Below are 27174 nucleotides of genomic sequence, written 5' to 3' on the forward strand. Positions count from 1 at the left end.
CTACAAGAAGCTAGTAGCTACATTATTATCGAGGAGGGTACATAAAGAACTAAAAGCACCTTAGGCAGTTTTCACTGGTCACTAGGGACCTAAAGCATTTCATGTCCCTGCATGTTTGCTCTTCTAACCCTAACCTTTAAACCAGGTCTTACCCTCAGAAAACCCTTGTCACGTTGTAAGGGTGGGCTCATATTTCATCATGATGCTTTTCAGCCTAAACGTGTCCTCAAAAGCATTGAAACCATTATGATTGTCAATTCTTTGCCTCCTCCCATTATTCCTCAGAGAGCTCCTCCCTCCCGTCTTTGTTTCCACACAGAACCCACCTGAGCTCCTCTCAGCTGAATACACTCATTGTATTATCATGGTATTTTTGAAGCGAGTGGAAGTATTGCTTTAGAAATGGACTGTGTTGTGTTCATACTGGTGTGTCTTGCTCCTGTAGCCCATTGCTACAGCTCAGGTAATGTTATGGACAGCTGTGAAGACATGAAACCGCACCACTCTGGACTGAGACCGCAGAGCAGCCCAGCACCCTTCACTGTCACTGCTGACCGCAGCACCTTCAGCTCTGGGGAGGAAGTCACAGGTAAACAGCTGACTTATGTAGACTCCAGGTGTATCTATCATGAAGCGACGATGCGTGAAACTCAAAACAATAGATGACAAACACTCTTAAAGGGACAGTTCACTCAAATCACTCAACTATTTTGACCTGTACCTCCCAGTGCAGCTAGTTTTTGATGCATTTGTAATTCAGATATTTCTGCCTCCACCATAATACAATGCAACGTAGGTTAGTTTGTTTACAGTTTTTATTGGAAAAATATTAAAAATAATTTTGTTTTTGGACATAGTCCCAGTGAAAAGCATTAAGATAATTAATCAATCAACAATTCAGGAATGCTGAATACTAGTATAACACTGAGTATCTACTTACACAGATATCCTGTGTAGTAGATTTATTTATACTACTTTTAAACAACCAAGATTTTAATAACATAGTTGTTCTTGTGCATTTACCACCAGTGTACTTTGTTACAGGCAACATTCCACTCTGCTGTTGTGCTTTTTTTTCTTTGATACTTCCACACAGCTGTCACAGACATGTGCACATGACAGCTGTGTGGGGTGAACTACTCTCACAACCTTATTGCATTTACATCATCTTTGGTCTTTGAGTTTGGAATGTTAGGATTTGTCTGTATTATTTCATAGGCAGATGTTGCACTGATAGGATTGCATCCAATTTTGTTCTATAGTGTGTATATGCTGTGACAATATCGATATTGTACTTATCTTATTCTAGTGTTTACAGGTCTTGTCAGATTTGAATTACCAGGTCTTGCTGGATTTTATTCTTGTTTCAGTTCAGCTCCAGGCTCTGGGATCCAAACCATTCACTGGTTTCCTTTTACAAGCTCGAGAGGTGGGGAGACAGACTGCTGTGGGCTCTTTCACGCTGTCAACAGCAGCTGCTCAGCTGCTCACCTGCCACCTCAGGCCTGTGAGTTTACTCCACACAGCAGAGTAATATTCAACCACACATTTTCAATTACAATTGCTGCAACAGTTTGGTCTCACGTTGGTTAACATCAGTTCTGAGTGATCCACTCCATCTCTGAATACACTCAAAATGCCATAGTCTAACTGTATGAAGCTGTCTCACTTTACTATAGCTGTTGAGCTTCCTCAAAACAAAAACACTGACCTTCACAGGATCAGTAACCCTAATGGAGACCAAAATCTGGTCCAAATGAAGGAGAACCCTCATCTCTGATGTTACATTTTTTGCGACTAAGATTCGAATTGTGGTTTGGTTAAGTTAAGGTTTGATAGCTTTGTTGAGGCTGTCCAAATTAATGAGTGAAATGTCCTAATAAGAATAGCTGTGCAAACCTGCATTTGTGTGTGTGTGTGTGTTTGTGTCCAGAACTCTGCTGTATCTCATCGATCAGAGTCTTTGAAGACCTCCATTCAGGTGACGTGGAGATCGGAAGCTTTGACGGATGGGAAACTTATTCAGTTTCAGTAAGTTTACATTACATTATTATTTTTGTATTTATGTTCTTGTTATGACTTATCGTCCATGTGTTTACTGTGATGCATGAGGTCCTCTGGTTTCTCTCCAGTGCCTCCTTTGTGGAGAATTTTAAAACATTCTGGACTGGTGTTACAAGTCCTGCACTGACCTTCACCAATGGCAGTAGTGCTGGATCCACAAGTTCACTCCCAATACCATCAATAACCAGCTCCAACACAACACGAGCAGCTGTAAGTAAGACCATTATTGACCATTAGGACCAGAGCATGTCACCAGCTGTGTATCTACAATTACTACAATCACACAGAATAACTGAGGCATAATAATCATTGACTGCTACACTGGTTGGTTGTAGGAGAAAAGAAAAGTATTTGTTCACAGTGTTGGTTTTGTCAGTCTATGTTATGAACAAAATGGATATTACAATTAAAAATACAAAAGGACAACATGATAAAAGTATGATAATAATTTGGAAACTGGGATGTTTTATTGACTGTTATTAACTTTGTAAAAGCTCTTGTATGATAAATGCATGTATGTATATTCTTCTCATAATATTCCATTTCTCACCTTCATGTAGCCTGCAGTTATGGTAAATGTGAAGCTTTATGTTTGTTTGTTTGTTTGACTGCAGATGAATATTTCCAGTGCAGACTGTGGTGTCACTAAGGTGTGTTTCAGTCAACCTGCAAACTGTGACCCGACAGTGAGTCCTGACTGCTATTTCATGTCAGCCACGGTGTCGTCTGGTGGTGACACAGCTGTTCACTATGAGATGACAGGACCTTCTGATGGATACATCTCCTTTGGATTCTCAGACGATCAGATGATGGTAACATCAAGACAAAACTATTAAAACCCTGCATTGCTTTGTGTTTGTATCAAGTCGACGTTTTTAAAACACTTGTTACCTGCCTGATTATGGGACATACATGTGGGATGTAAAGCAACAATATGACTCTGATTGATCCACTATCACAATGTATTTCTGCATAAACAAGGTCAGTTTTACTAAATGCTTCACAAAAGCATCACTTTGGTCAGCGACAACATTTGAAAAAACATTTTTACTCCTGAAGAAATGACTTTTATAATTAAAACAGAAAAATAAGTCAACTTGACCTTTAAATGATACGACTATAAATTACACATTATTAAAATAAGAAATGTATTTTTTAACATAGCACAATAAACATTAATAAACCCTTTGTACTCATGTTGGTAATTTAACATACAATTCACAGACAATTGTCAACAACTGCACCAGCACAGTAGCGCTGCTAGCAACATGCTATGCTAAGTAGACGTTCACTTCCACTATAACTGAATTCTAACGTCAAACTTAGTGAAATAACTAATATCTGACACTCTGCAGGTTTGTGTAACATTGAAACCTCTGTTCTTACCTGTAAAACGCGGTGATTTTAAAGAAAGACACGCACACACGTGACAACAGACGAGCAGAAGCCACGCGCTCCCCCACGCAGGCGGAACCAGACATCAAGAGTCGAAAACCGATCTGTATTTTAACCATACTAGTTTCTAAAACTTACAGAAAGAAAAGAACGCACATAAAAATCGCACAGTGAATTATCCAAAACATTAAAGAACACACATTTTAACATTTTAAGTTTATCTATACAACACATGTTAACCACAGTTTATGTATTTGGTAATGATCTTAACCTCTTCTTCCTGGCAGGCTAGAGTAATGGATCACTGATGTTAAACTGCATACCTGTTGAAATAATTATACTGTGGTCATTATATCTCACCAAAACAACAAAAGACTCCAGGAAGTGCAGTTATTTAAACAAAGTCTAATTGCAATTCAGCACATTTGCAATAAATCAATCAAATTGGACACAATTGTTGACACAATCCAATCTGTCAAAAGTATATTGTCTCAGCCCAAGTTAAATATGTTGAATTTACTGATTAATGTAAACTTTAAACAACTTTTTCTTTTTATTATTGTTTATGCATTGTAATGTTTCATTTGTGGACCCCAGGAAGAGTAGCAGTGCTTTAGGACACAGTTACCTAATAAATAAATAAATAAATAAATAAATAAATCTGGCCATAGATTGAAGATGTAACTGATACCTCGCCAATGTGACATGAATAAGAATGGTCATATGAGAATAAATGCAGGTTTGTTTGAGTGTTACTGGCGTCATCCTGCACTGGCAGCAAACCAAAAGCCAAACAACAATGGAGGAGAGTTGTGACAGGAATCAGTCAAGTGTTAAAGTCAATTTTCAGAGAATGCAGCTGAAAACAAACATGACATCACTGTCAATAATAAAGTGCTTGCTTGTGTTTTCCATCTCAGAGGATGGTCACATTTACATGAAAGTCACTCGTAGTTATGAACGCTCAAATCTGATTTGTTGTGATTCAAAATTGACAGCGTGTCTTGTAATGTGAACATAAACTATAGGAGTTACAGTGTGTAAAGGTGTGTTGGTATATAACACATCAGCAGCACTGTTATTCTAACCAGGACTAGATAACTCTACCAGTCACATCTGATCGATACATTTTCACCCTTTAAAGTCATTTCTGTGTGTGTTTTTTTCAGGGAAACGATGACATTTATATTTGTGGCATCTGCGGTGACGACCAAGTGTGGTTACATCACGCCTTTTCTACAGGTCGCACGACTCCACAGGCGTCTCCTCTGGTACTGACACAGTTACATGGGAATTTATTTATTATTGACCTGCTCTCATACTGAGTGAACTGCAACTGTGTGACTGTCCATCAGGGGAATGTCTCTGATGTACGAGCGTCAGTGCAGGACACAGTGATCAGCTGTTCCTTCACCTCCAGGAACATGATTTCCACTCAGAGGACCAAGGGCATCGACAGAGCCTACCATCTCATGTTTGCTCATGGACCCTGCAGCAATGGTAACGTGAAGATTCTGTAAGGTGGACGAGGACAAGACATGTATTTGACATCAGGAATTTAAATGTTCACCATGTTTGTGTCACTGTGGCCTGTACGTTACACACATGTTATTATATATTAGATCTATATTAGACAGCTGTTATTATTATGAATAATACACTTCATTTGTCACTTGATGTTGTAGGAGTAAAATATTAATCTTTGCTTTTTTTATTGTGTCATCTACAGGGAGAATTCATCACCATAGACAGACCTTCATCAGCACTGAGAAAATAGACATTTCCACACCACAGGCTGTTGGAAAAGCTGGACTGCCTCATATCATCAAAGCACATGGTGAAGAAGTCTGTCCCACATAGATGAGAGGACGGGGACGGGGGGGGACAATAATAACTCAGGGACAATAATTGGTTAATCTGAGTCAGCCCTAACTTGTTCATAATCAGCATTAAATCAAAAGGTGTCTGTGTTTCAGGAGCGTTGATGCTGATCGCCTGGATGACCACGGGTTCACTGGGAATGATGGTAGCCCGATATCTGAAGGCACTGGGGAATGGACAGAAGCTTTGCAGCAAAGACGTCTGGTTTCTGGTGAGAATTCAAGAGAAAACAACTAACATTTCATATTACATATTACATATTATATCTGACTATAATTGATCAACAAATTGAAAAATGTATGTTAATTAGTATCATGAGTAACCAAAAACAAGATTATTAGCTATTAAGATTAAGATTACAGAGAATAAAGGATATTTTAGATACAATGTAGATAAAGTGAGTGAACACTCTACATGTAACCTGGTCTAAAAGCTCCCAGTTGTCCACTGTGACCTCATGTTGTGTAGTTGTGCTCCTCCAGGTCCATGTTGCAGTGATGGGTGCGACAGTGGCAGCCACGATCGTCGCCTTCATCCTCTCATTTTCATATGTCAAGGCCTGGTCTGAAGTAAGTACACCAGGATAAACACAAACACTAAACACTAAAACAACTCTTTTTAACATCTAAAAAGGAAGGATTGACATTGTGGGCATTTTACAACTTCTTATTTGGCTGAAATAGTAAACAGAATACATTTCTGAAACTGAATACATTTAATTGAGCGCTTACTTTAAAATATAAAGTAAAAGTCAACTTTGCAGAATGAAGTTGATGATTTAAAAATAAAAGAAAACAGATTTACTGTTCATGCCTCATGTATTATCTTTATTCCTTTGATTCCACTCGTTATCAAATGTAAATGTATCTACTCTTTTCCTGATATCGTGTTCCCACCAGCCACACAGCTGGTCTCAGAGTGACAGACAGTGTTGCTGTGTGCTGTTTGCAGGGACCTCATTCTGTATTAGGCTGTCTGGTGATGATCCTGTCATTCCTCCAGCCCATAATAGCCCTGCTGCGATGTGGACCACAGCATCCACTGTAAGTACCCCAGTGTGTGTGTCTGTGTGTGTGTGTGTGTGTGTGTGTGCGTGGGTATAACAAAATAGGCCAATTGCTACAGTTCTCATCATTCCAACACAAATTCAGCAGGATCCCTTTTGTTAATATGATTGATTTCCATAATCATATGGTGTTCCATATGAATTATTATATTATTGCACTATTTTTTCTCACTGTTACACATTTTACATTTTATGTTTAAAACATTTTTTTTTAGTATTGTATTGCTGCTGTGTTGAAACATTTTCCCCTCTGGGATGAATAAAGTATTTCTTTTCTATTCTATTCTGTTCTATATCAATACGACTAAGACACGTATGGCAAACTTTTTTATTATTTAAATAAAATATTGAAATTTTATTTTACATGAAATTATAATTTGATGTAAAATAATGTTCATGAGTAGAATGTATGGCAAAACATCATTGTGATTTTTCTAAATCAATAAAAGTTTAAAAAGTGTGATTTTCAAACCTATATTGACGAAGCATTAGCTGATTTGAAAGGGTCTCGTGATTCTCTCACAACAAAACTGATGGTTGCTGTGAACAAATGACACTTACACAGCAACACATGCCAATAAATCCATGATACTATAGACTATATTGTTCTGCTAATACCAACCACCAGTGGGTCTACAGTTGTATTACAGTGAATATTTGTTTTCTTCTTTTGAACAGGAGGTTTCTGTTTAACTGGTCTCATGCTTTAAATAGTGTGGTGATAAAGGCATTAGCAGGTAAGCTTTGATAATATTCATGTCCTTCTGTGTTTATTTATTAAAAGTTTGAACCAGCGGTGAATGAGGTGTTTTATGTGACATCACACAGTGGCAGCCATATTTACCGGCCTGAAAATGATTGACAGTACTCCAAACCAATGGCTGATGAAAGTAATGGGTGGCTTTGTTGGATGGGAAGCCTTATTCTATATCATCTTGGAGGTCCATTCAAGATGGAAGGCCAGGAGCACAGGTAGGTGCACTTGTTTGTTCTGTATATTTATGGTACTGAGCCGTATTTTCCACTTTCAGTTGAACTTTTTGTGTAAAACTTGAACAAAGTATCCTGCGGTGACTAACGACTGTTGTCTTTTCTTCTGACTACAGATGCGTTACAACCAGAAACTGTAAGAAAATGATCAAAGCTAAAAAGCTAATAAAGAACATAATATATTACTGAGTTTTAATCTACTTTGTATCACTTTGTCAGATAACCACGGTCTTGTTGGTGGCTTTGTACTTTCTGGGAAACTGCAGCTATCTGGTAGCACTGCTGGTGGGAATCGGGATATCATAGGAAGAGCAACGACATCCCGCTTCTTTTACATTTCTACGCTCATGTAATAAGGAGATGGTGTGATCAACTGTTTATTCAAAAATACTTTATGAAAAAAAAAAGATATGTAGATGTGAAAAATAATGAGGTCACTATTAATAGACATGATATTAAACAGGATTTTCTGATTTAATATTTATATAATATTCCAAATCATTTTAAGTTCAGTTCATAGTATTAAAAATGACATGTTTTGTTTTTTTAGAAGTGTCTCACATCTATAACATGTTTGTTGTCGTTGACGACGCATGTAAAAGGTATTTCTGCACATGCATGCTGTTTGAGAGGACAGTCGTGTTCACATGCAAAACACCTGTAGGTATGAATGTGATAAATCTAAATATTATACATCTATATATTAAGTGTCTGTCTTCACTGACAATGTTTGCAGAAGGCAGACTGTAAATAAAGAAAGTTTGCAGTTCCAAAAGTGTCATTTCAAGTCATTTGCCACATTTAACATTTCTATGTTGTCAATTAAAACTAAGAAATGCAAATTATACAGAATCTTTAAAACACAGTAAGATAAAATGACTCAGGATGTAAAAATGTCATGTTTTTCTGCAGCAGGTAATTCACACGACACTGAAGTGATACAGTCAATACTGAGTACATATAGACAAAGATATAACTAACAAATGTTAAATGTTGCTTTTATTACACTACAGATTTATCTTTATTTACATTATTATGTTACATATATAAATGCACAACATGATTAGTGGATTAGTGTAGAATTCATTCTCAGCTGCTCCAGGTCAGTCTGAACCCTGACGGCAGGGTTACATACTGGGATTGGAAAACAATGAAGACATGATGGGACGTGGCAGTAAATGGGGCAATGTTGGTTTCCTGGACAAACAACACAGAAACGACAAACTCGTAACTGCAGTACTATTATATCCAACTGATCAGTCACAGATATTGTATAGAATATACACAGTATCTGTAGTTCTTCACAAATAGGCTGTAATGTTTGAATAATGCATTTGCACGTGGAGTGTGAATTGTTTTCTCTGAAACTTTGACTTCACCTTGTAGAATGTGAATATGCTCTGTCGTTTGCTCTTCTATGATACAACGTTCTATTGACCAAACTACTAATACATTTATTGTGAAAACAGTCAAAATGACAATGGAAATAATTGCTGGTTGCAACCCTATGAACAAATAATTAAAAATGTTTCCATGCAGAAAAAGCTGAAAAAATACTACTGTTATTTCAATGACGACGTGACTACAGCGGGAGTAGTGTCTGTGTCTGTGCACTGTGAGGTTACGTACCACTCCACAGTAAGGTCCAACAGGTCGCGAGGAGGCGTCGGGGCCATCGTATAACTTCAGGAAGTTGTTCTGACAATCTCCTGGGTCATCAATACTGATCTGAGCAAAGGTGACGGTCACCACGCGACCTCTCGGTGCCCTAACGCTCCACTCACAGTGGGTATGGTTAGGATAGGTGCCGGGGTAGTTAGGACTTGAGAATGAGCCGTGCTCTCCGTACAGTGTTCCACCACAACCTGCAGCACATTAGACAAAGAGGATTTAGCAGAAACTATAGCAGCGTGAGACTCCATCTGTAACAAAGTATTATTATTATTATTATTATTATTATTATAATAATAATAATAATAATAAGCATCAATAACCATTTAAAAACTATACAAAATATAAAAATACAACACAAGTCAACAATCATGTAGACACAACTTATTAACACATATAAGTGAACCTGTCCATGAAGAACAAATGAACTTCATTCAACTATAAGTGAGAGTAATGTGTGTATTGTCTAATCTAATCTAATCTAATCTAATCTAGTGTGTGGAATAGAACACAAACAGAAACTGTAAGTGTGTACAGAGTTTAACAGAAGAGGAATTAATACTAGATATTCATACTATAATATTAAAGAACACGACATGTGAAGAGACAGACTGACTAACATTTCAGTCATTATCTTCTTAGGTTCAGGACACAGCATAATAATCATGGACACGTTGACTGTTGTTATCAGTGTCAGTGTAAAATCCCTTCTGACCATGTGGGGAGGATGTCCATGTGACCTCAAAGCCTTGTCTGACATGGGACATGTCACTCTTAAAGCGCAGGTAGAGCAGATTGGACTGTGGGAAGACGGGGTTGGGTAGTGTGCTGCCACAGAACCGACCAATCAGCGGCGACTGTGCTGTGCTGCCGTTACGCACCTGAGGGAAAACACAGAGTTGTGACGGAAGGTTCAGTCAGACAGACACAACTGTACTTGTTAAATGTTTCACATATTACGTTAAAAAACTTATTCTGAAAGTCTGAACAAGGTCTGAAGGACCACAGTCAGTGTAAGTTCATCCACTTGTGTTATTTTGCTTGCTTTACATTTACTTTGTATGAAAAGCACGAGAAAAGTTATCACAAAATATGTCTTTGTGGTCAAAGCCAAATCCATATCATCGTTGGTGGAGTTCCAGTTCTGGGTTAAAAGAACTTGACGAGCCCGTAAAGCCAACGCCTCTGGGATGGAACCAGACTTAATTTACAGGAGTAAAGGTTGCCTTATTCTCAGATTATACGGATAAATACATATTATAAATTATCTTGAGAATTAAGATGTTTTATATTTTAACCAGACCTCCACATCGATTGTTAATAACCATATTTAGTGTATATGTATAGTGTGTATTTGGTCTTGAGATGATAAAAAAAAAGAATCGGCATCCTGGTCCTGCTGTTTATGTTAAAAAAAAAATTCAGACTTTTGTAACCACCTTTCCTAATCCCAAGTGGATCTACAGTAATCTACAGTGTTGTATGTAGTACAATTTGAAACAGTAAGAATTTGCTTTTTTGAATAAAAATAAAAAGAATTGAACAAAACTAGATATTGAAATACTGTAATGTGAGTACATGTAACTCGCTACTTCCACCGCTGTGTAAACTGTATGCTGAATTCGGTGGAAAGGAGTGGTTTTACCTCCAGATAGTCAAAGCTACAGGTGCTGTGGGCTTCCACATCAAAAGTGTTAAAGAAGAGGGAGATGTGGTTGCTCTGTGGTGCCTTCAGGATGATGGTGCAGTCTACGCTGTGGGGGTAAGGGTTAGGCCAGCCTGGACTCTTCAGGTAACCGTATTCCTGCTCATAGATTCGGCTGCAGTCTGGACACAAACACCACATTCAGAGCACTTAAAAACACACGTCCACGTCCACAGTGTGAAACTCTGTCGTGCAGCTGCAATTACTAAACTCAGTCATTGAATACTGTGAAAGTTATCTTTGGATTATCCAGGTTGAAAAGAGGAAGGTTCTTTTTTTAAAAACAACACTTACTTGCGATCTGATAAGTGAAACTCAGGCCATTTCCTGCCATGAAAGCATCAGACTTGAAGTACACAAGGACCGTCCTGCTGTAGCTGTAGAAGTCTGGTGGGTGACCGTCAGACGCACAGAACTTATGTGACTGCCCATAATCTCCCTGGAAACAGCAAAACAAAAAAAAGTATAATAATAATCGGAGCTACAGAATGTGATTTTACCACGGAAACAGCATTTCCTGGTCCAGTCTGTACTCACCACCGGCCAGTCTCTCATCTCCAAGAAGTTAGCGGAGCAGCTCTGGCTGGGCTGCAGCATGAAGTTCTGGACCGAAAGCAGGACGGTTTCCTGGGCTGGAGCGTCTAGCATCCAGCGGCAGGAAATGAAAGGAGGATAAGCATTGGGGAAGTAGGGTGAGTTCAGGGTCTGTATGGAGGTCGTGGCATTTAGGATCCCACCACAAAGCACTGAATGAAAGCAGATACATGAAGAGGTTTGGTCAATGCATAACATGAAATGTACATTGATTTGGACAAAAAGTGCAATAAGAACATTTGCTCCTTTACTCAGTAACTTGTACACTTCATGTTTGAAAAGGATGAAAACACACGGTTGTTTCCCACTGGTTTAGATGATTTTTCATCACGTGGAGCCATTTGGTATTTTACACAACCTGAGCTAAAGCTCAAGTTTGATTGAATTGTTCAGTTTAATCCATTGAAACAGCAGCTCTGCCATCACAGTGGAGATTCCATAACATCTTAAACATGAACCCTACACCATCAAACTCCACTTACACTGAGGGAAAAAAAGATACTGTATCTTACATTAGAATTACTTTTACCTTCCTTTATTGGAACTGCACATACAAACATTTAATGCGTAGCTGTCCTAATGTATGGAGGACTGAAAGTGCCAAAAATAAATGAATAAACAAATAAATAAATACACCAATAATTACTTAAATGTGTAATTAATTAATTAATTACTTAATTAATTAATTAATTAATTAATTAATTACAATTGGAAATAAATGTGTTATTAAATGTGGCAGGGCCTGGACAGGGCTTACTTACAATGAATTGGTATTTGAATTAATTACTAACACATTTATGTATTTAATTCCAATTGTAATTAATTTAAACAATAATAATTTATTCATTTATTTATTTAATTTTGGCACTTTCAGGACTCCTCCATACCAATTGTGCATTTACTTAAAATAAAATATAACAAAAACAGAAAACACAGAACTTAAGTAAAAAAACAAAATCAAAGCTGAAGCATTATGGTTTTAACTTGACTAGATGTCAGATTAAAGCTTATCAAGTAACAGTGTATCTAGTAAAGAAGAAAAAAGTCTCTTACATGGAACTGCTCTGTAGGTGGCGTTGAAGCCTCGTTGCTGCACTGAACTATCAGTAACAAAGTGAATGGTCAGGAAATTTCCACTCGATACAAAATATGCAGGGATAGTGTTTCCACAAAATGTCCCAACCAGAGGGAAGTGAACATTGTCACCATCATACACCTGGTTGAGATACACAAACATAAGAGGTTGTATTACACTACTTTACACTTCAGAGCAGATATGCATTGTTGAAGCACCATGACACAGCACAGCTTTACCATGTTGTCTGGGGGCTGGCACTCCATTCAATAATATATTCAATATTGCAATGTCTGTGGGTCTCTTACTTTGACATAGTCGTAACGACAAGTAGAAGAACTCTCCAGCTCAAAAGAGGAGAAGGTCAGGTTGATAGCCCTGTTGAGGGTCATGTCAATGGTCCAGAGGCAGTCCATCTTGGGCTCATAGCGCCCATCCAGGTTCGGATCTGGAGACCCAAACATGCCCATGGGCATTGAAAGGTAGCCGCCACAGCCCTGAGCTGCACCTGCAGAGGACACACGAACAAACACTTGAGCAGAGATCACAGGAGGAACGGCCGCAGAATGAACAGCAAGTGGTGATGAGCAGTCGCGATCCATTAGTGACAAATATACACGATACAACGGAAAAGGTTCAGGTGTTATGTATATGATGTCATCAATATATTCATTTATCTCTTTTCTTTTTTCTACCTGAAAGTGACAGATATCAAAGACTTCTGCATATTTTGCGTTATTGCACCTCTGCATGCTTTATCACTTACCGAGTGTCTCACTGTAGACGGCTCTCCAGCCAAGCCCACTCACTGAGGAATCTGTCCTGAAGACGATAAACAGCTGGTTTGTGGAGGTGCGCAGATTCGGTGGGAGCACTGCACCACAGAATGTCCCCAGCAGGGGTGACAGGGTGTCAGGTCCATCATAAACTGCTACATAGTCATACAGACAGCTGGAAGAAGCTTCCAGGGAGAAGGTGTTAAACCTACGCATGAAGAAGAAGAAGAAGATATTAAGATTAGACTTACAAGCTAGTCTTTATGACAACATCATCTTTGATTATTATGTCTTACTTGAGATCCACCACCCTGTTTGCAGCCACCATGATATGGTAGGTACAGTTGATGTTGTGGTGGTAGTTAGTCATGGCCAGTGCTGGACTGCTCACTGTTCCCATTGTGCTGTTGAAGAAACCACCACATGCTTTACACACACACACACACACACACACACACACACACACACACACACACAAATAGGGTGTAAATAATCTTTAATAAAACTTTAATAATGTGCAGTTACACTGGAAACACGTCAGGTTTGAATAAAACACTCTCATATCATATTATATTATATCATAAGACCTGTCAGTCTGTGTGATTTGAAGTAGGAGTTTGTTTTTAGTTTTTTCTTTAAATCCTGGGATGTTCTTTTAATAACTCAGCTCATCAACAGACGCTTCACTAGAAAGCTTTCTCCATTAGTGTGTCTGCACATGTGTGTGTATGTCTGTAGCTTTACTTACGAATAGCTCTGTATTCTGCCATGAAGCCAGTGTCACTGACCACAGAGTCAGAGTAGAAATTGAGTGACATGGGGCCAAAGGTGGAGAAGGGGCCTGGAACACTGGTGCCACACAGCGTGGCAATAGGAGAGCCACCTGTAGCCAGGTTGTAGATCTTCAGACCATCATATTGGCACGTAGAGTGCGCTAAACATGAGACAAACAGGACACACACTCAGCAAGTGAACTGTCATGGATTGTTGGTGGTCAACAACACTAATTTCAAAACATATGTCCTGAAACAGACCAGTCTAATGTGGTTTTTTGTGTGTGCTTTGAGATTTGTTTTTCCAAATGTGAATAAAATGCATTATTAATGATTATCATACATCTGCAGGTGGTTCCATATGTTGCGACTGCACAAACACTTGCCTTCTACTTGGAAGACCTTAAAGGTGACAACAATCACTGTCTGTTGTCCAGCATCTATGACATAGTTGCAGTTGGCCCCGTCAGGATAGTCGGCTGGATAATTTGGAGAAACGACACGTCCGCTGGAAGCTGTGAAGTTTGCTCCACAACCTGAAGAAAAAACATCAGGTTTTTTTGTTGCATGTTGTTTGGAATGGTTGTGTCTGACACTTAAAATAACCGGACCTATCCTGTAACTGTCCTTATGCTCATTGGGGCTCTCTCTCAGAGTACTTAAAGTGACTTTGCTTGGTTGCTCGTATTCTGGACTCTTATGCGATCACAGGTTAAATGTGAGAAGACGCCTAACAGGCAGTGTTATCTTGTCTGCCTGCTTCTTACTGGTCGTGAAGGAGGCAGCAAAGCCTCTGCCTGTTGCTCCAGTGGCCTGGAATCTTGCAGTCATGATGTTAGCGGGAGCAATGATCTGGCCTGGAGCCACTGAGCCACAGCCTGTTGACAGCAGAGCATCAGAATTTTGGCTCCGACCCGAAAACACCTGTAAAAAGAAAATACACACTACTGAACACACAACAGCACACAGCGTCTGAACCTTAAGACAAAACTGTCCAAACAAGCAAACGAGTTAAAATAATTAGACTGTGGGAGGAAACCGGAGAACCTGGAGAAGACCCACCTACACATGGGGAGAACTTCCATGCAGAAGAAACTACAATTCTACAGTAATACACTCTGAAAGTAAAGGATGTTACAATATCTAAATATATTTATTAACACAGTCAGAACCATGTTTTTGTTGCATAACAAAGTTCAGTGAACAAGATGGATGATTTGGATCTTTAGTGAATCTTCTCAGGAGGTTTAGAAGCCAGTCACAAACTGTCAGCGCATCATAACAGTTTATTATTGTCATAACTATACACATGCGTGTCGTTCTCTCTGATCCAAGTCATTCCATCCCATAATATTAAACGTCTTTCAGTTTAAAGACGTCTTTACAGTGTTCACGTGTATTTGTCTCCTCATTAGCTCCATGCTTGTGCTGCAGCTCAGTGCTCGTACCTTGATGTAGCTGCTCTGGCAGGTTCCACTGCTGTCTGGAATCTGGAAATCACTGTTGAAGCTCATCTCTAGATGGTTACCCTCGTGGGCAATGATCTGCCACGAACACTCCACATTGGCCGGGAAGTTCTGAGGATAGTTTGGAGACTTGATTGTACCCGTATCGGCATGGATCACCCCGCCACAGCCTGGCCAAGAAGCAAATATAGGTAATTATTATTATTATAATATAATTAATATACAAATAAAACCAGAACTACTGCCCCAAGATTGTTTGTCTCCACTTTCTAGACTTATATAACATCCACTTGTTTATGTAAAAATAATTGAATGTTCTAGAGACCAAAATGTGACCTTGACCTTTGCCCTTTGGCCATTCAAACCTAGACTGTTTATCAGTGAGTCCAATTGAACATTTACATCAAATTTAAATTTAGAAGGATCCCCAACTGATGTTATTCAGATATTGAATAGACAGATTATATGAAACATCATAAGAAAGTAATGCAGAGAACACTGATATGAGCAGACTGAGGTGTGGACTGTGTGGCTCTCTTCAGTGTAACAAAGTGACGTCGTCATCAATGTGTCCTGTTAGAATTGGACATCCTCACAACGCTACGTCGCGTCGAAAAGCATTCATGTTTAGTCTTAAAGTTCCTAAATATTAATATTAATGAGGGTTTATCACCTGATGAATCAGCAGACCAGGAGGCAACGAAGCCTCCTTTAGACACACTGTGGTCAGCCAGGAAGACAACAGCAAGCTTGTTGGAACCTGAGCGGATGGTTCCTGGGGAAGTGGTCCCACAGTAGTGGCCAATAACAGGAGAGCCAGGGGATCCTCCGTTAAAGACGCTGACCGAGTCCCAGCCACATGTGGAGTGGAGCTCCAAGTTGAAGGAGCTAAACGTTAGCTGCAGGTGAGTTGGAAGAGGGGAGTTAAAAACATCAGCACAAGGTCCAGCATCATTTGACCCGGGTGTGAATGCTGGTTATAAACAAGTCGTTTGAGTAACAGAAATGGGCTATGTGCATTCAGGAAAAAATCTACAATGATGAAAGCAAATATAAGATAAACCGCAGACAGTATTGTCAGTGTAAATGTCTTCATTTGACTTGGTGCAGACTCACTGTAATGGTGTGCCCCATTGGAGCCTCCAGCAGCCAAGCACAGCGACTGGGGCCAGGGTAGGTGTTGGGGTAGTTAGGGCTGGATATCACCCCTCCCTCGCCAACCTGCCAGCCTCCACATTCTGGACAATAAGCATTGCAATGGTAAAAATAGAATGCTAAACACAAATGTTATGTCAAAATAAACTCTCGGTTAAGTTAATCAAACTTCTGTTGTCTCATTTACCAGAGAACATGTAAGTGGCCTTGAAGCCCAGGTCTCCCTGGGTGTCGTCAGTCTGGAACTGGATCCACAGCTCTGGGGTAAAGACCACAATGGGGATTGTAGGGGTGGTCTGCCCACAAAACCTGGCCAACAGCTCCCCATCAGCATTACCTGAGAGTGAGAGACACAGTCATCATTGTGTTAATGTGTGTGTGTGTGTGTTTTATATACATACATACATACTGTATATATATATATATATATATATATATATATATATATATATATATATACACAATATATATATATTGCCTCTGTGGTACTCACCTAAGCGGAACTTGAGGTAGTCTGACTCACACGTCTGGTGGTTCTCCAGGTGAAGGTCTGTTATAATCACCACAATAGAGGAATTGATGTGCCGGGGATTCTGGATGAGCCACTCGCAGTTGAGGTTGTTGCTGTAGTTGGACACCAGGTAACCAGGAGAGGTGATGTTCCCGCCCACTGGGTTGTTCAGGATTCCACCACACTCTAACAATGACAAAGTGACAGTGTATGACCTCTCAGTGTAACACAATTACTCTTCAATAATACAACTTCATCCATCAGAATGGAATGGATCGAGTTTCTTTATTTACACTATTATTATTTTATTATTGTATAAAGCATTACGAGTATTAAGCATTAATAAGACATAACGCATTAATGAGTGCTTACAACTAATTATAGTGTTATAAGTAGATTATAATGCATTATAAGCTGAGGGTGCATAAAATATTACTATAAATAAATATATTGGGTGTGTGGTGGTAACCTCGACTGGGTCTCACTCCATGTCAGTTTCCTCTCCTCCATGTGTGACTGTGCAGATGATTGAGAATAAGATGGTGAAATTATACAGCGTCCGTTATTGCAGTCATTTGACCTTGGAGTGAATAATGAATGCATCTATTCACACTACAGACAAAAGCCAAATGTTCGCAGACTGCATTATGTGCAGTGATGTATGAGATGTCTGCAGACTAATGTGATTTCCCTTTTATTTGAGTTTGAATGTGTGGAAGTGCATGAAGCTTTTTGCTGTGTGTGGAAATGTGTCATAACATCACCCAGAGGATTCTGAAAACCCAGTTTTGAATCCTTGAGATTCGCAATTTGGTGGTATCACCTGCAACCGGCTCCCTTTGGACAACAACAGCTGTAAATCACACTGGTGTCCACTCTTAAGTGCCATACTTTGTATAGTTTCCTCTAAATGTGAACATCATTTACAAAACAGTTTCAATGAAATTGTTGAATTCCATTCAGACAAACTTTATACAGGATTCATTCTATGTTTTTAGCCAAGACTTTGTCTTTTTAAAAGGAAAAAAAGCGAAGGTTTCTATATTGTATTGTATATATTTGTTTAGTGTATTTTATATTGTATACTGTATATCCTGCTACAACAGAGACACACACATTGACACTCACAAACAGACAGTGATACTAATGTACTGTTAGTCTGTTTTAACGTTGTTAATATGTTGACTGTGTTACGTCCAGGGTAACGAACCTGCAGGCTCATCTGAGGAGTAGGACGCCATGAAGCCACCATTGGACACGGAGGCGTCAGTACGGAACACAATGGTCATGGTGTTTCCTGAAGAACGCACCTGTGTGCCGACTGGTACTGTACCACAGAACCGCTGCAGGCGAGGAGCATTATCTGCCAACCCATTCAGTACCTGCAGGTCACAAACATCAACAGAGTTTATTAACATTAACATTTCTTAAAACACTACTAACAGCTAAAGTCAATAATTTGTTACAATAACACTTTTAATATTATTTGTTGACATCTTCATGTCGTGATAGATATTAACAAATAAAACTGTCTGGATTAAATATAATCTGAAAACAAATCTGATGTCTTTTGTCCTTGCAATGCTGCAATAATAAGTGATTTATGACATGTATAGTTTAAAAAAACTCACATCAACGTAGTCATATGCACAGGAACTACCAGAACCTTCCAGCCGCAGGTCATTAATTGTGAATGTGATCCGGTGGCCTGGTGACACCACAAGCTCCCAGCGACACAGCCGGCTATGTGGGTATAAATTGGGGTAATTGGGAGACGAGATAGTTCCTGAAGGAGCGTTCAGTTCACCTCCACACGCTGCAAGTAGGAGGAGGAGAAGGGAGAGGAAGAGCAAAACCAAGACTGATCATCAACAGGAGAAATCACATTTTGGCATCTTGGCTTAGATAATAATAATAATGGTAATAATAATAATGCTGATCATTATGATGATGATAACAAAATAAAAGATAATATATAGTTGTGACTTATTGGGACAAATTATTACATGGACTCCACATAGAGATATATGAAAGGGATATAACGTCTACTATGTGTCAGGCAAAAATCTATATTACTTTAGCTTTAACAATAATAATGATAATAATAATAATAATAATAATAATAATGATGATGATGATGATGATGAAAACTGTACCTTCAACACTGGCTTCAAACGACAGACTGAAGCCTTCTGCATTACCACTGGCATCACTGACAAACCTGACATAGGCAAAGCTGTCAGACGTGTCCATGGAAGCTGGAAGGTTGTTACCGCAGTGTCGGCCCAGCAGCCTCCCTGAACACAAACACAGCACAGCGTCAAGCAGAGTTTCGTTTATTTCCTTCTCACACAAAATCAAAACATTAAACAGGGAAAATACAATGTATACTCCGGTATGCGAGTGTTACCTATACAACATGTACACATGAAACTGCCATCATTCAGTCTCTGCAATGAAAACAAAATTGACTTAATCTGAAGAGGTTTTTTTCTCGTGCAAAAGTCTTCGGTCTTTAGCTAAACTTTGTTGTTTTATGTCTTTAAAATTCTGTAACCATTGGCATTTGAATAAGAACCATTTGACGGGAAGTTAATTATCTATATGAGCGAAGCTTTCAATGAGTTTAACTTATACAACATGTGAATGTAATGCTCAAATGTCTCGAGTAAACCTGGTGTAGATATTTTTAACTTTTTTTTAACCAGTAACATAGATTAGAGTTCAGCTACCGAGACATACTCTGCAAACAACGACCCACTCCAGATCTAACTTCTGTGCAGATTATCCTCCTCTTAGGCTGAGACATTAACCACCAAACCAGTATAGTGAAACCACAAACACTTTTACCTGTAGAAGCAGCAGCATTATTTTAAAACGACTTTCTGGATGTGCTCCAACAAAGTGATTAAGGAATAATTATACTGTTCAAGTCATTATAGCATTACTAGAACATCAAATCTAATGGTGCCTTGTTTTCTCACCTGAGGCATTGTATTCTCTGATCTCCACATAATCAGCAGAGCATCCTGGGCTGCTCTGCAGGCTGAGGTTCCCATAGCTGAGGGTCAGGTAGTGACCTGTGGGTCCCTCCAGGTACCACTCACAGCTGGAACTGTCAGGATAATGGGAAGTTGGGAAGCCAGGGCTGGAGACTGTGCCCCTCTGACCTCTGTAGGTACCACTACATGTTGCTGTAATGGAGCAAAGATATAAGTGAGAGTAGGACCAATGGTTTTTGGCTGAAATGATAAAATCTTGATCCAGATTTACATAAGTAGAAGCAGAAGATAGATTGTGATGATTGCTTACCCTTAGAGAACTTTGCCTTAAAGCCTTTATGTGTGACACTGCCGTCAGTTCTGAACCTGAGTAGCATGGCGGGGCCTGTTGAATGCTGGGTAGACGGTTTAGTATTGCCACACAGGTGGGAAATTAAGTCAGCGCTGGAAGTTGAGCCATCACGCACCTCTAAGTAGTCGTACATACACCTGTGAAATACACGTCTTGTCAGGGTCAGGAACCTCAAACCACTGGTAGGAGATAACACAGTATGGAAACTATAAATGCCAACGTGCATTGTTTTCACATTTATAAATAAATGACTTCCCAACTGTTTCCCAAAGAGAAAACCATTTGTTTTTAGCTTGTGGAGCTGCTCAATGTGGTATGTATTAGTCACTGGTAAAATCAGAACAAAAAGATTATAAACACAGACAAAATAAATCATTTCATTTACTGATGGAGGATGAAAAACTCTCTTGATGTGAAAAAAACACGACACTTCAACTACTTCCCTCATGTTTGTTAAACCTTTAAAAACTGCCACATCTCCTTGGGACCTAAACTGAATCGTGACATTCAGTTTCCAGTTGGAAAAGTCAGATGAAGCAGTTGACATTTTAGGCTAAGTTTATAGTCCATTCTATCAGAGTTGATTTGTGATGACAACATTGGTTTAGAGGTCGGGGATTTCAGTTGAACAGTAAATGACATGGACTGACATGGACTGTGTCTCAGTGTTTTACCCCTGTGTGTGTTCGATGTAGAACTCGTCCTCAAAGTCTAGTTGGACAGCTTCTCCATTGGGCACAGTGATGACCCAGATACAGTCGATGTTCTGGGGATAGTTCTGAGGATAGTTGGGTGAAGTGATGTAACCTGGTGGATCGTTATCATTCAGCTCAATGAAGCCTCCGCATGCTGAAGAAAGATATGCATACATACACACAGCACATTAACAAAGTGGTCATATGGAACCTTGTTGTGTTGCTGTGTTTTGAGTTGTGCAGTCAGAAGAGATTCAGCTGTAACACAACATGAAAAGGCCAATTTACTGAGGAAAGCGTTGTTAGTCTGGTCATAAATCACTAGCTGTAGTTTTGTATGTACTCAGCTCTTACCCTTCACACATTATCACTGTTAGAATTCTCACCCCAGCAAAGAAAAACAGAACGAGTACGTACCCTGGCTGTGAGCCTCAAAAGTCAGCTTGAACCCAGTTGCCTCATTAGAAGCGTCAGATAAAAAGCGAACAAAGAGGTGGTTGTCAGTCGTCTGGAGAAGAGATGGAGGGCTCGACCCACAGACACGTGGTCCCAGTGATGGAGATGAACTATCAGGACCATTCCTGAGCTGCGGAGACAGAGGAAGTTAATCATTTATTTATTATTCTCGGTGATCGTGAATTGTGACTCTTAAAACTCAGACGAAGGTTTTAGATCCGAGCCCACAAGAAAATAAACTCATAATCATTTACGGCATAACAAGCAAATAGAACCTGAGCTGCATGCAATTCAAAATTCACAACTCAATATACTATGTTAGTTAAATGTCACATTATCAATGGTTTTAACCTTTCTTTTATTTTTTACAAAAGACAAACCTCAAATGCACTTTTCAAACAGTGAAAACAACGGGATAGAAGATATTTTATTTATAATTTTATAATAAAAAATATGGTTTACAATTAATGTCTATTGAAAATAAGATCATAAGACCTGACATACAAAAACACATTTTGAATACTAAACACAAACATAGCTGCCAGTGGGGTCACAAGGAAAAACAGATTTGAGCCAAATAACAAAATACTTTCCTCATGTGTCACTTTGTAAACCACACACAAATCAACAATTTAACATAGGAGTTGTTAAATGCATCAGTTTGTGACTTAGTTTTTGAAATCCTTCAACTTAGTGACACAAATCAAGGCAGCAGCAGCTCCTGTGTCCCGCGAGTTATAGACGATGGTTTTCTACATGAACTTTGGTGCAACAGAGTGAGCTAATTACAAAAGTCAGTTTCCTGTGTGACACAGTTGCAGACGCGAATATATTGTTAAGATTTTGGTTCTGAACGTGTGGTCTGTTTACCTCAAGGTAGTCTCCTAAGCTGCATTCAGTTCCAAATCCTTGAATCTGGAAAGGGCTCTGGAAAGTGACAGAAATCCTGAAGCCAGGCGTCACCATCACATGCCAGCTACAGTTCAGTTGAGGCAAGTAGTTCTGCGGGTAGTGTGGACTGCTCAGCACTCCCCGGTCTACATGCAGGAGGCCACCACAACCTAAAAAAAACATTTTTCTTTCATTCATGCAGAACTTCATTGCAGTGGACGTGAAAGTGTGTCATCACTCCCTATTTACTACATGTATAATGTCTATGGCAAATGGTAAATGGTCTGTATTTATAAAATCTTGATGACTATATTGCTTCACACTACAGGTTTTTGCCATTCACCCATTCACTTTTCACATTTATACATCATATACATCATTTAGACCCACTCACATGCTGCTAGAAAGATTCAAGACAACCTAGGGTTAAGTATTTTGCCCAGGGACCCCAGGAATGGAACCCTTGACCTTCCCGTTGTGTCACAGGGTGTCATAGGACCCAAACGAAATTACAAATGACCTTTGGAGTAGGAGGCATTAAAGCCTCGGCCGCTGATACTGCTGTCTGATGAGAAGTGAATAAACATTGTATCTCCTGTCGAGTGGAGAGGACCTGGAGGATCCCGACCACATGCTGTAGCCAGCACAGGAGATAGACTGGTTTCACCTGGCAACACACACACACACACACACATACACACAGTGAGGAGTACAGAAGTATGGTGCCGTCAGTCAATCTACCTCTCAGGTTCATATCTGTGTACAAACAAATGTTGATGGTTTACCATCCCTGATGACAAGGCTGTCAAAGTAGCAAACAGGAGGGTAGTCCTCCATGTCCAGAGACAAGACGTTAAACTCTACAGTGGAGTCTGGAGAGCGGATCAACCAGGTACACTCCTGGTTCTCAGGGTAGTTGTTAGGCCAGCCAGGAGAAAACAGGAAGCTGGGACTCGCTCCTGTCATCAGCATCCCTCCACAAGCACCTGACAATGCACATACACATACATCAATGTTTAAGCCACAATTGGTTCTATAGAGGAAACAAATATGGACACACACACACGCACGCACGCATGCATGCATGCACAAGGTTCATTCCAGTACATGTTCTGTTCTGAAGAACCTGGGGCTAGAGAAGGGAAAATCATATTTAACTACATTAAAAACACTTTTCATAAATGTGTTTTGCCTATTCCATCTAATGTATCAAATATCACAATTGTATAATATCAAATAAGGTGGAAAAATTCATTGCCGAGGGTAGGCTGAAGAGTTCATAGGCTGAGTAACTCGGCGTTCATTAAATTCAGCCTTTCATGATACCAACTGCATTGTTTCCTTCCAGATAAACCCACATTTGACAGCTAATTAAGAGCTAATTAAGGAAATTACTACTGGAAACATTTTGTGAACATGACTTTGGCATAGTGGTGTTAACATCTGCAGAAAAAGGGGTTAGTCCCTAAGGATATTCCTACTGACATGGTTTCTACATTAGTGGATGATACTCCAGCTTTATGAACTGTGCGTAGGGAGAGCCTTGATGATTACCTGAGCTCCGGACGTCCTGCCACAGCCAACACCCATGAAAACATTGATTTCATTGATTTCTCAGCCTCGTACTTGTGTCCAAACATGTGTAATAAACAGCCAAACCTAACTCCACACCTACCTCAACCTACTAAACCACCACAAAAACATCAGCTTTGATTCTATATTTCAACATTTTGTGTGAAAGAAGAGCAAATCCAGAGCTCATTATGATAAACAAACAAACAAACAAACAATGACAATCAATTACATGTCAGTAAAGGCTATATGTGTAGTATGCATATATATGCAGTACTAATGAGATTAAGTCTGTACACAGCTTGTACATTGTAATTTCACTCTGCTTCTCTTTTTCAATGTGCAATTATGTCCTGTCTTATAGCCTTTGATGGGTGATTTACATTAAATGGGACAAATAAACAGATGGTTGGTTTGTGGTGTCTGACCTGGTGTGATAGTGGGTGGTGGTCCAGAGTCCTGGACAGCGGTCCATTCCACGAGGAAGCCTCGTCCTCCCACCACTGTATCAGAGCGGAACTGCAGCGTGATAGTGCTGCCTGAACTTCTAACGGGAGGAGGCCTGCCCAAACCACAGAACGTCCCGAGAGGATAATAATGAACACTGGAGCCATCAAATATCTGGAGAAGAGACGAGGGCATAATAGGTAATGTTACATTGTAGCTACAGATGCTTCTTTACACTGTCAACAGTCATTTATTGTCATTTAAACAACACTACCATACAATCTGGGCACACGCGATGGGACAATAAATGATTTTAGAGTGCATAACAATAAAAAGAATTTACAATAACTTGTTTGGTCAAATTTTATTCTTGGGAAAATCATGAATGAAGGAAATCATTAAAGTTTAATTTAAGTGACTCGAGTCGACCAGACAATGCTGGTCCTAGTAAAGAGGCTGAATCTTTCCAGTTCTTACAGGACCTCATGCTTTTTTTTAAATATATATATTATTTAAGATCCTTTACTTTCAAATGTTCACTAAAATGATGTATAAAAAACTACCAAAACTGACCAGAATTTAAATGCGATTCCAGTGTGTTTAAGATACATTTAGATACAGTTTAAAGCAGATTTTTATAATTATTGGAATAATACTGTGACTCACAATTATAATGGGCCGGATAACATACAGTAGATGACGTTATATTTAATCTCATTTCATGTATATTAGCAATAGCAGCTACACAATGACAACATGCAACTGATGAATCTCGTAAAAAAGTGAATCAGTCAATTGAGGAGTTTAAAGCTGATTTTTTCATTTCTCACGATAATATCAATAATCCCAATAATTTAATAAAAATCACAATTATTTTGGTCAGCAAAACCATGACATTAAATATTCAAATCATCTCTTGCCACTGGGCACCACGTTAATGTAAAGTATGCTGTACATTGGTCGGTCAATTATAAGATAATAAGATTATATCCTTTTGGTTGATATCACCGGTCTCCAGTTTTTTTCATCTCAGCTATAGATTATGTATCGCATGTTTGCGTAAATATGCTTCATATGTTATGACTGTAACAATCACAGGTTAAATCAAGAGAACAATGTCACCACACACACACACACACACACACACACATAATCTTACTTTGAGGTAGTCGTAAAAGCAATCATACAGATCTTCAATATCCATGTCCAAGAAACGGATCTGGACAAAGCTGTCTCCCTCCACGGTTATGGTCCAGCGGTAGTCAGCATTGCTTGGATATATTCTGGGATACAGTGGAGATGCAATCTGACCATAATCCCCAGTCAAATCATTACCATACACTGAGAACGGTGAGAAAATCAAAAGTCAGATGTCAGAAAATGTCTAAAACAAGACAGTTAAGGAAAGCTATTATTAGTATGTGATAAACACCAAGTGAGTGTAAGAATAAGATAAATATCAATGCAAACGAGCACAAATAAAATCATGCAGGTGGACATAACTGTTAAATCATGGAATTCAGGTATTTTATTGTATATTTAGTTTCTTTTAATCACTTTGTGGTTTTTTATTATATCTTTCATTTTTGAATGAATGCAAAAGGATTTTGATGCACCGTCTTTAAAAAGACACTCACAGTGTGAGAAAGTGGCTCTGAATCCTGCTCCACTAGTGGCTTCATCTGACCTGAACTTAACCCAAAGGATGTGGCCAATCACAGAGGTGTAGTTGGCGGGGAGCGAATTTCCACAGAATCTGTCCACCAGGTGTCCGGTGGAGTTTCCTTCTCTAATTTCCAGGTAGTCATTAAGACAGTTAGCTCCGCCCTGCAAATGGAAGACACTGAACACAAGACAAAACAATGTTTATACATGTGTATATATATACAGTATATATATATGTAAATGTACATGTGTATATATATATATATACACATGTATACAACTAACAGATATTAGTTAAGTCCTTATAATATTTCATTGTCTTCTCGATTTGTGCTGGGCCGACATGTTGCTGGTTTTCTCGTGGCTGCTCACACATACAGTATACACAGATATGTTCTATTGCGACATTAACACGTGTGAGTGAACTCTACATGAACTAACATAAATGAGAGCTGCAGACGGTTTCCTGGTGAGCTTTTGATGGTCCACACACACTCCACATTAGGCGGATAAGCATCTGGGTAGTTAGGGCTGTTGAATGCACCACTCTCCATCACCAGCTCTCCTCCACAGCCTGAGCACAAGAGGTGACAAAATGATCCTCTGTGTGTAAACTCTGGATCAGTGTGAGTGCTTTGTCCTGGTGTGTCTTACTGGAGGTGGAGGCGGTGTACGTAGCTCGGAACCCCTTTCTGGAGATCACGCTGTCGGAGATAAAATTCACCACCAAAGAGTTACTGAACGACGTCACTGGGTGAGGAACTTCAGAGCCACAATAACGCCCTGAGGAAAAAATGACATCATATTACAATGCAAATGCATGAATACATGCATATACATGCAGTGCTGCAGCTGGACCTCTCTGGTGTTGATTGTTATCCCTGGATCAGCCTGCCTGTACACTGGCAATACAATGTCACAAAGACTTACTTAGAATAAAATAAGCATCAACAAAGCAACCAGTAAAAGGTA

The 27174-nt window shown here is 39.3% G+C and overlaps 2 protein-coding genes across 3 annotated transcripts in view; one reads left to right on the plus strand and one right to left on the minus strand.

Annotated features, from left to right (window-relative positions):
• Window positions 1–402: 402 nt before the first annotated feature.
• Window positions 403–7784, plus strand: zgc:163022 (putative ferric-chelate reductase 1). 2 transcript variants are annotated; one of them, XM_058637581.1, is made up of 15 exons: window positions 403–589; window positions 1371–1507; window positions 1934–2031; window positions 2133–2274; window positions 2679–2876; window positions 4629–4730; window positions 4815–4959; window positions 5189–5296; window positions 5436–5551; window positions 5823–5909; window positions 6292–6383; window positions 7085–7143; window positions 7235–7382; window positions 7513–7532; window positions 7616–7784. In XM_058637581.1, exons 1-15 carry the CDS (start codon window positions 403–405, stop codon window positions 7747–7749), a joined length of 1773 nt encoding a protein of 590 aa, XP_058493564.1. In that variant the 3' UTR covers window positions 7750–7784. The 2 variants fall into 2 exon arrangements, with proteins under 2 accessions (XP_058493564.1, XP_058493572.1); XM_058637589.1 differs by having other exon boundaries at window positions 7235–7378.
• Window positions 7785–8377: 593 nt separating this feature from the next.
• Window positions 8378–27174, minus strand: part of cubn (cubilin (intrinsic factor-cobalamin receptor)) — a 38394-nt gene continuing 19597 nt past the window's right edge. The window contains exons 35-67 of the mRNA XM_058635256.1: window positions 26857–26985; window positions 26644–26776; window positions 26175–26380; window positions 25697–25878; window positions 24519–24711; window positions 23304–23504; window positions 23039–23185; window positions 22498–22688; window positions 21589–21757; window positions 21151–21325; window positions 20435–20613; window positions 20107–20316; window positions 19279–19419; window positions 18754–18938; window positions 18333–18504; window positions 17105–17308; window positions 16799–16948; window positions 16573–16694; window positions 16130–16355; window positions 15439–15626; window positions 14758–14914; window positions 14377–14526; window positions 13966–14151; window positions 13514–13643; window positions 13208–13425; window positions 12750–12949; window positions 12420–12582; window positions 11310–11518; window positions 11067–11211; window positions 10713–10894; window positions 9783–9948; window positions 9026–9261; window positions 8378–8593 (exon numbers count right to left, since the gene is read on the minus strand). Coding sequence (XP_058491239.1) covers window positions 8486–8593; window positions 9026–9261; window positions 9783–9948; window positions 10713–10894; window positions 11067–11211; window positions 11310–11518; window positions 12420–12582; window positions 12750–12949; window positions 13208–13425; window positions 13514–13643; window positions 13966–14151; window positions 14377–14526; window positions 14758–14914; window positions 15439–15626; window positions 16130–16355; window positions 16573–16694; window positions 16799–16948; window positions 17105–17308; window positions 18333–18504; window positions 18754–18938; window positions 19279–19419; window positions 20107–20316; window positions 20435–20613; window positions 21151–21325; window positions 21589–21757; window positions 22498–22688; window positions 23039–23185; window positions 23304–23504; window positions 24519–24711; window positions 25697–25878; window positions 26175–26380; window positions 26644–26776; window positions 26857–26985 — 5753 coding nt within the window. The 3' untranslated portion in view covers window positions 8378–8485. The remainder of the gene's footprint in view (window positions 8594–9025; window positions 9262–9782; window positions 9949–10712; window positions 10895–11066; window positions 11212–11309; window positions 11519–12419; window positions 12583–12749; window positions 12950–13207; window positions 13426–13513; window positions 13644–13965; window positions 14152–14376; window positions 14527–14757; window positions 14915–15438; window positions 15627–16129; window positions 16356–16572; window positions 16695–16798; window positions 16949–17104; window positions 17309–18332; window positions 18505–18753; window positions 18939–19278; window positions 19420–20106; window positions 20317–20434; window positions 20614–21150; window positions 21326–21588; window positions 21758–22497; window positions 22689–23038; window positions 23186–23303; window positions 23505–24518; window positions 24712–25696; window positions 25879–26174; window positions 26381–26643; window positions 26777–26856; window positions 26986–27174) is intronic.

This window comes from Solea solea, chromosome 1, assembly GCF_958295425.1.
Source record: "Solea solea chromosome 1, fSolSol10.1, whole genome shotgun sequence".
Lineage (NCBI taxonomy): Eukaryota > Metazoa > Chordata > Actinopteri > Pleuronectiformes > Soleidae > Solea > Solea solea.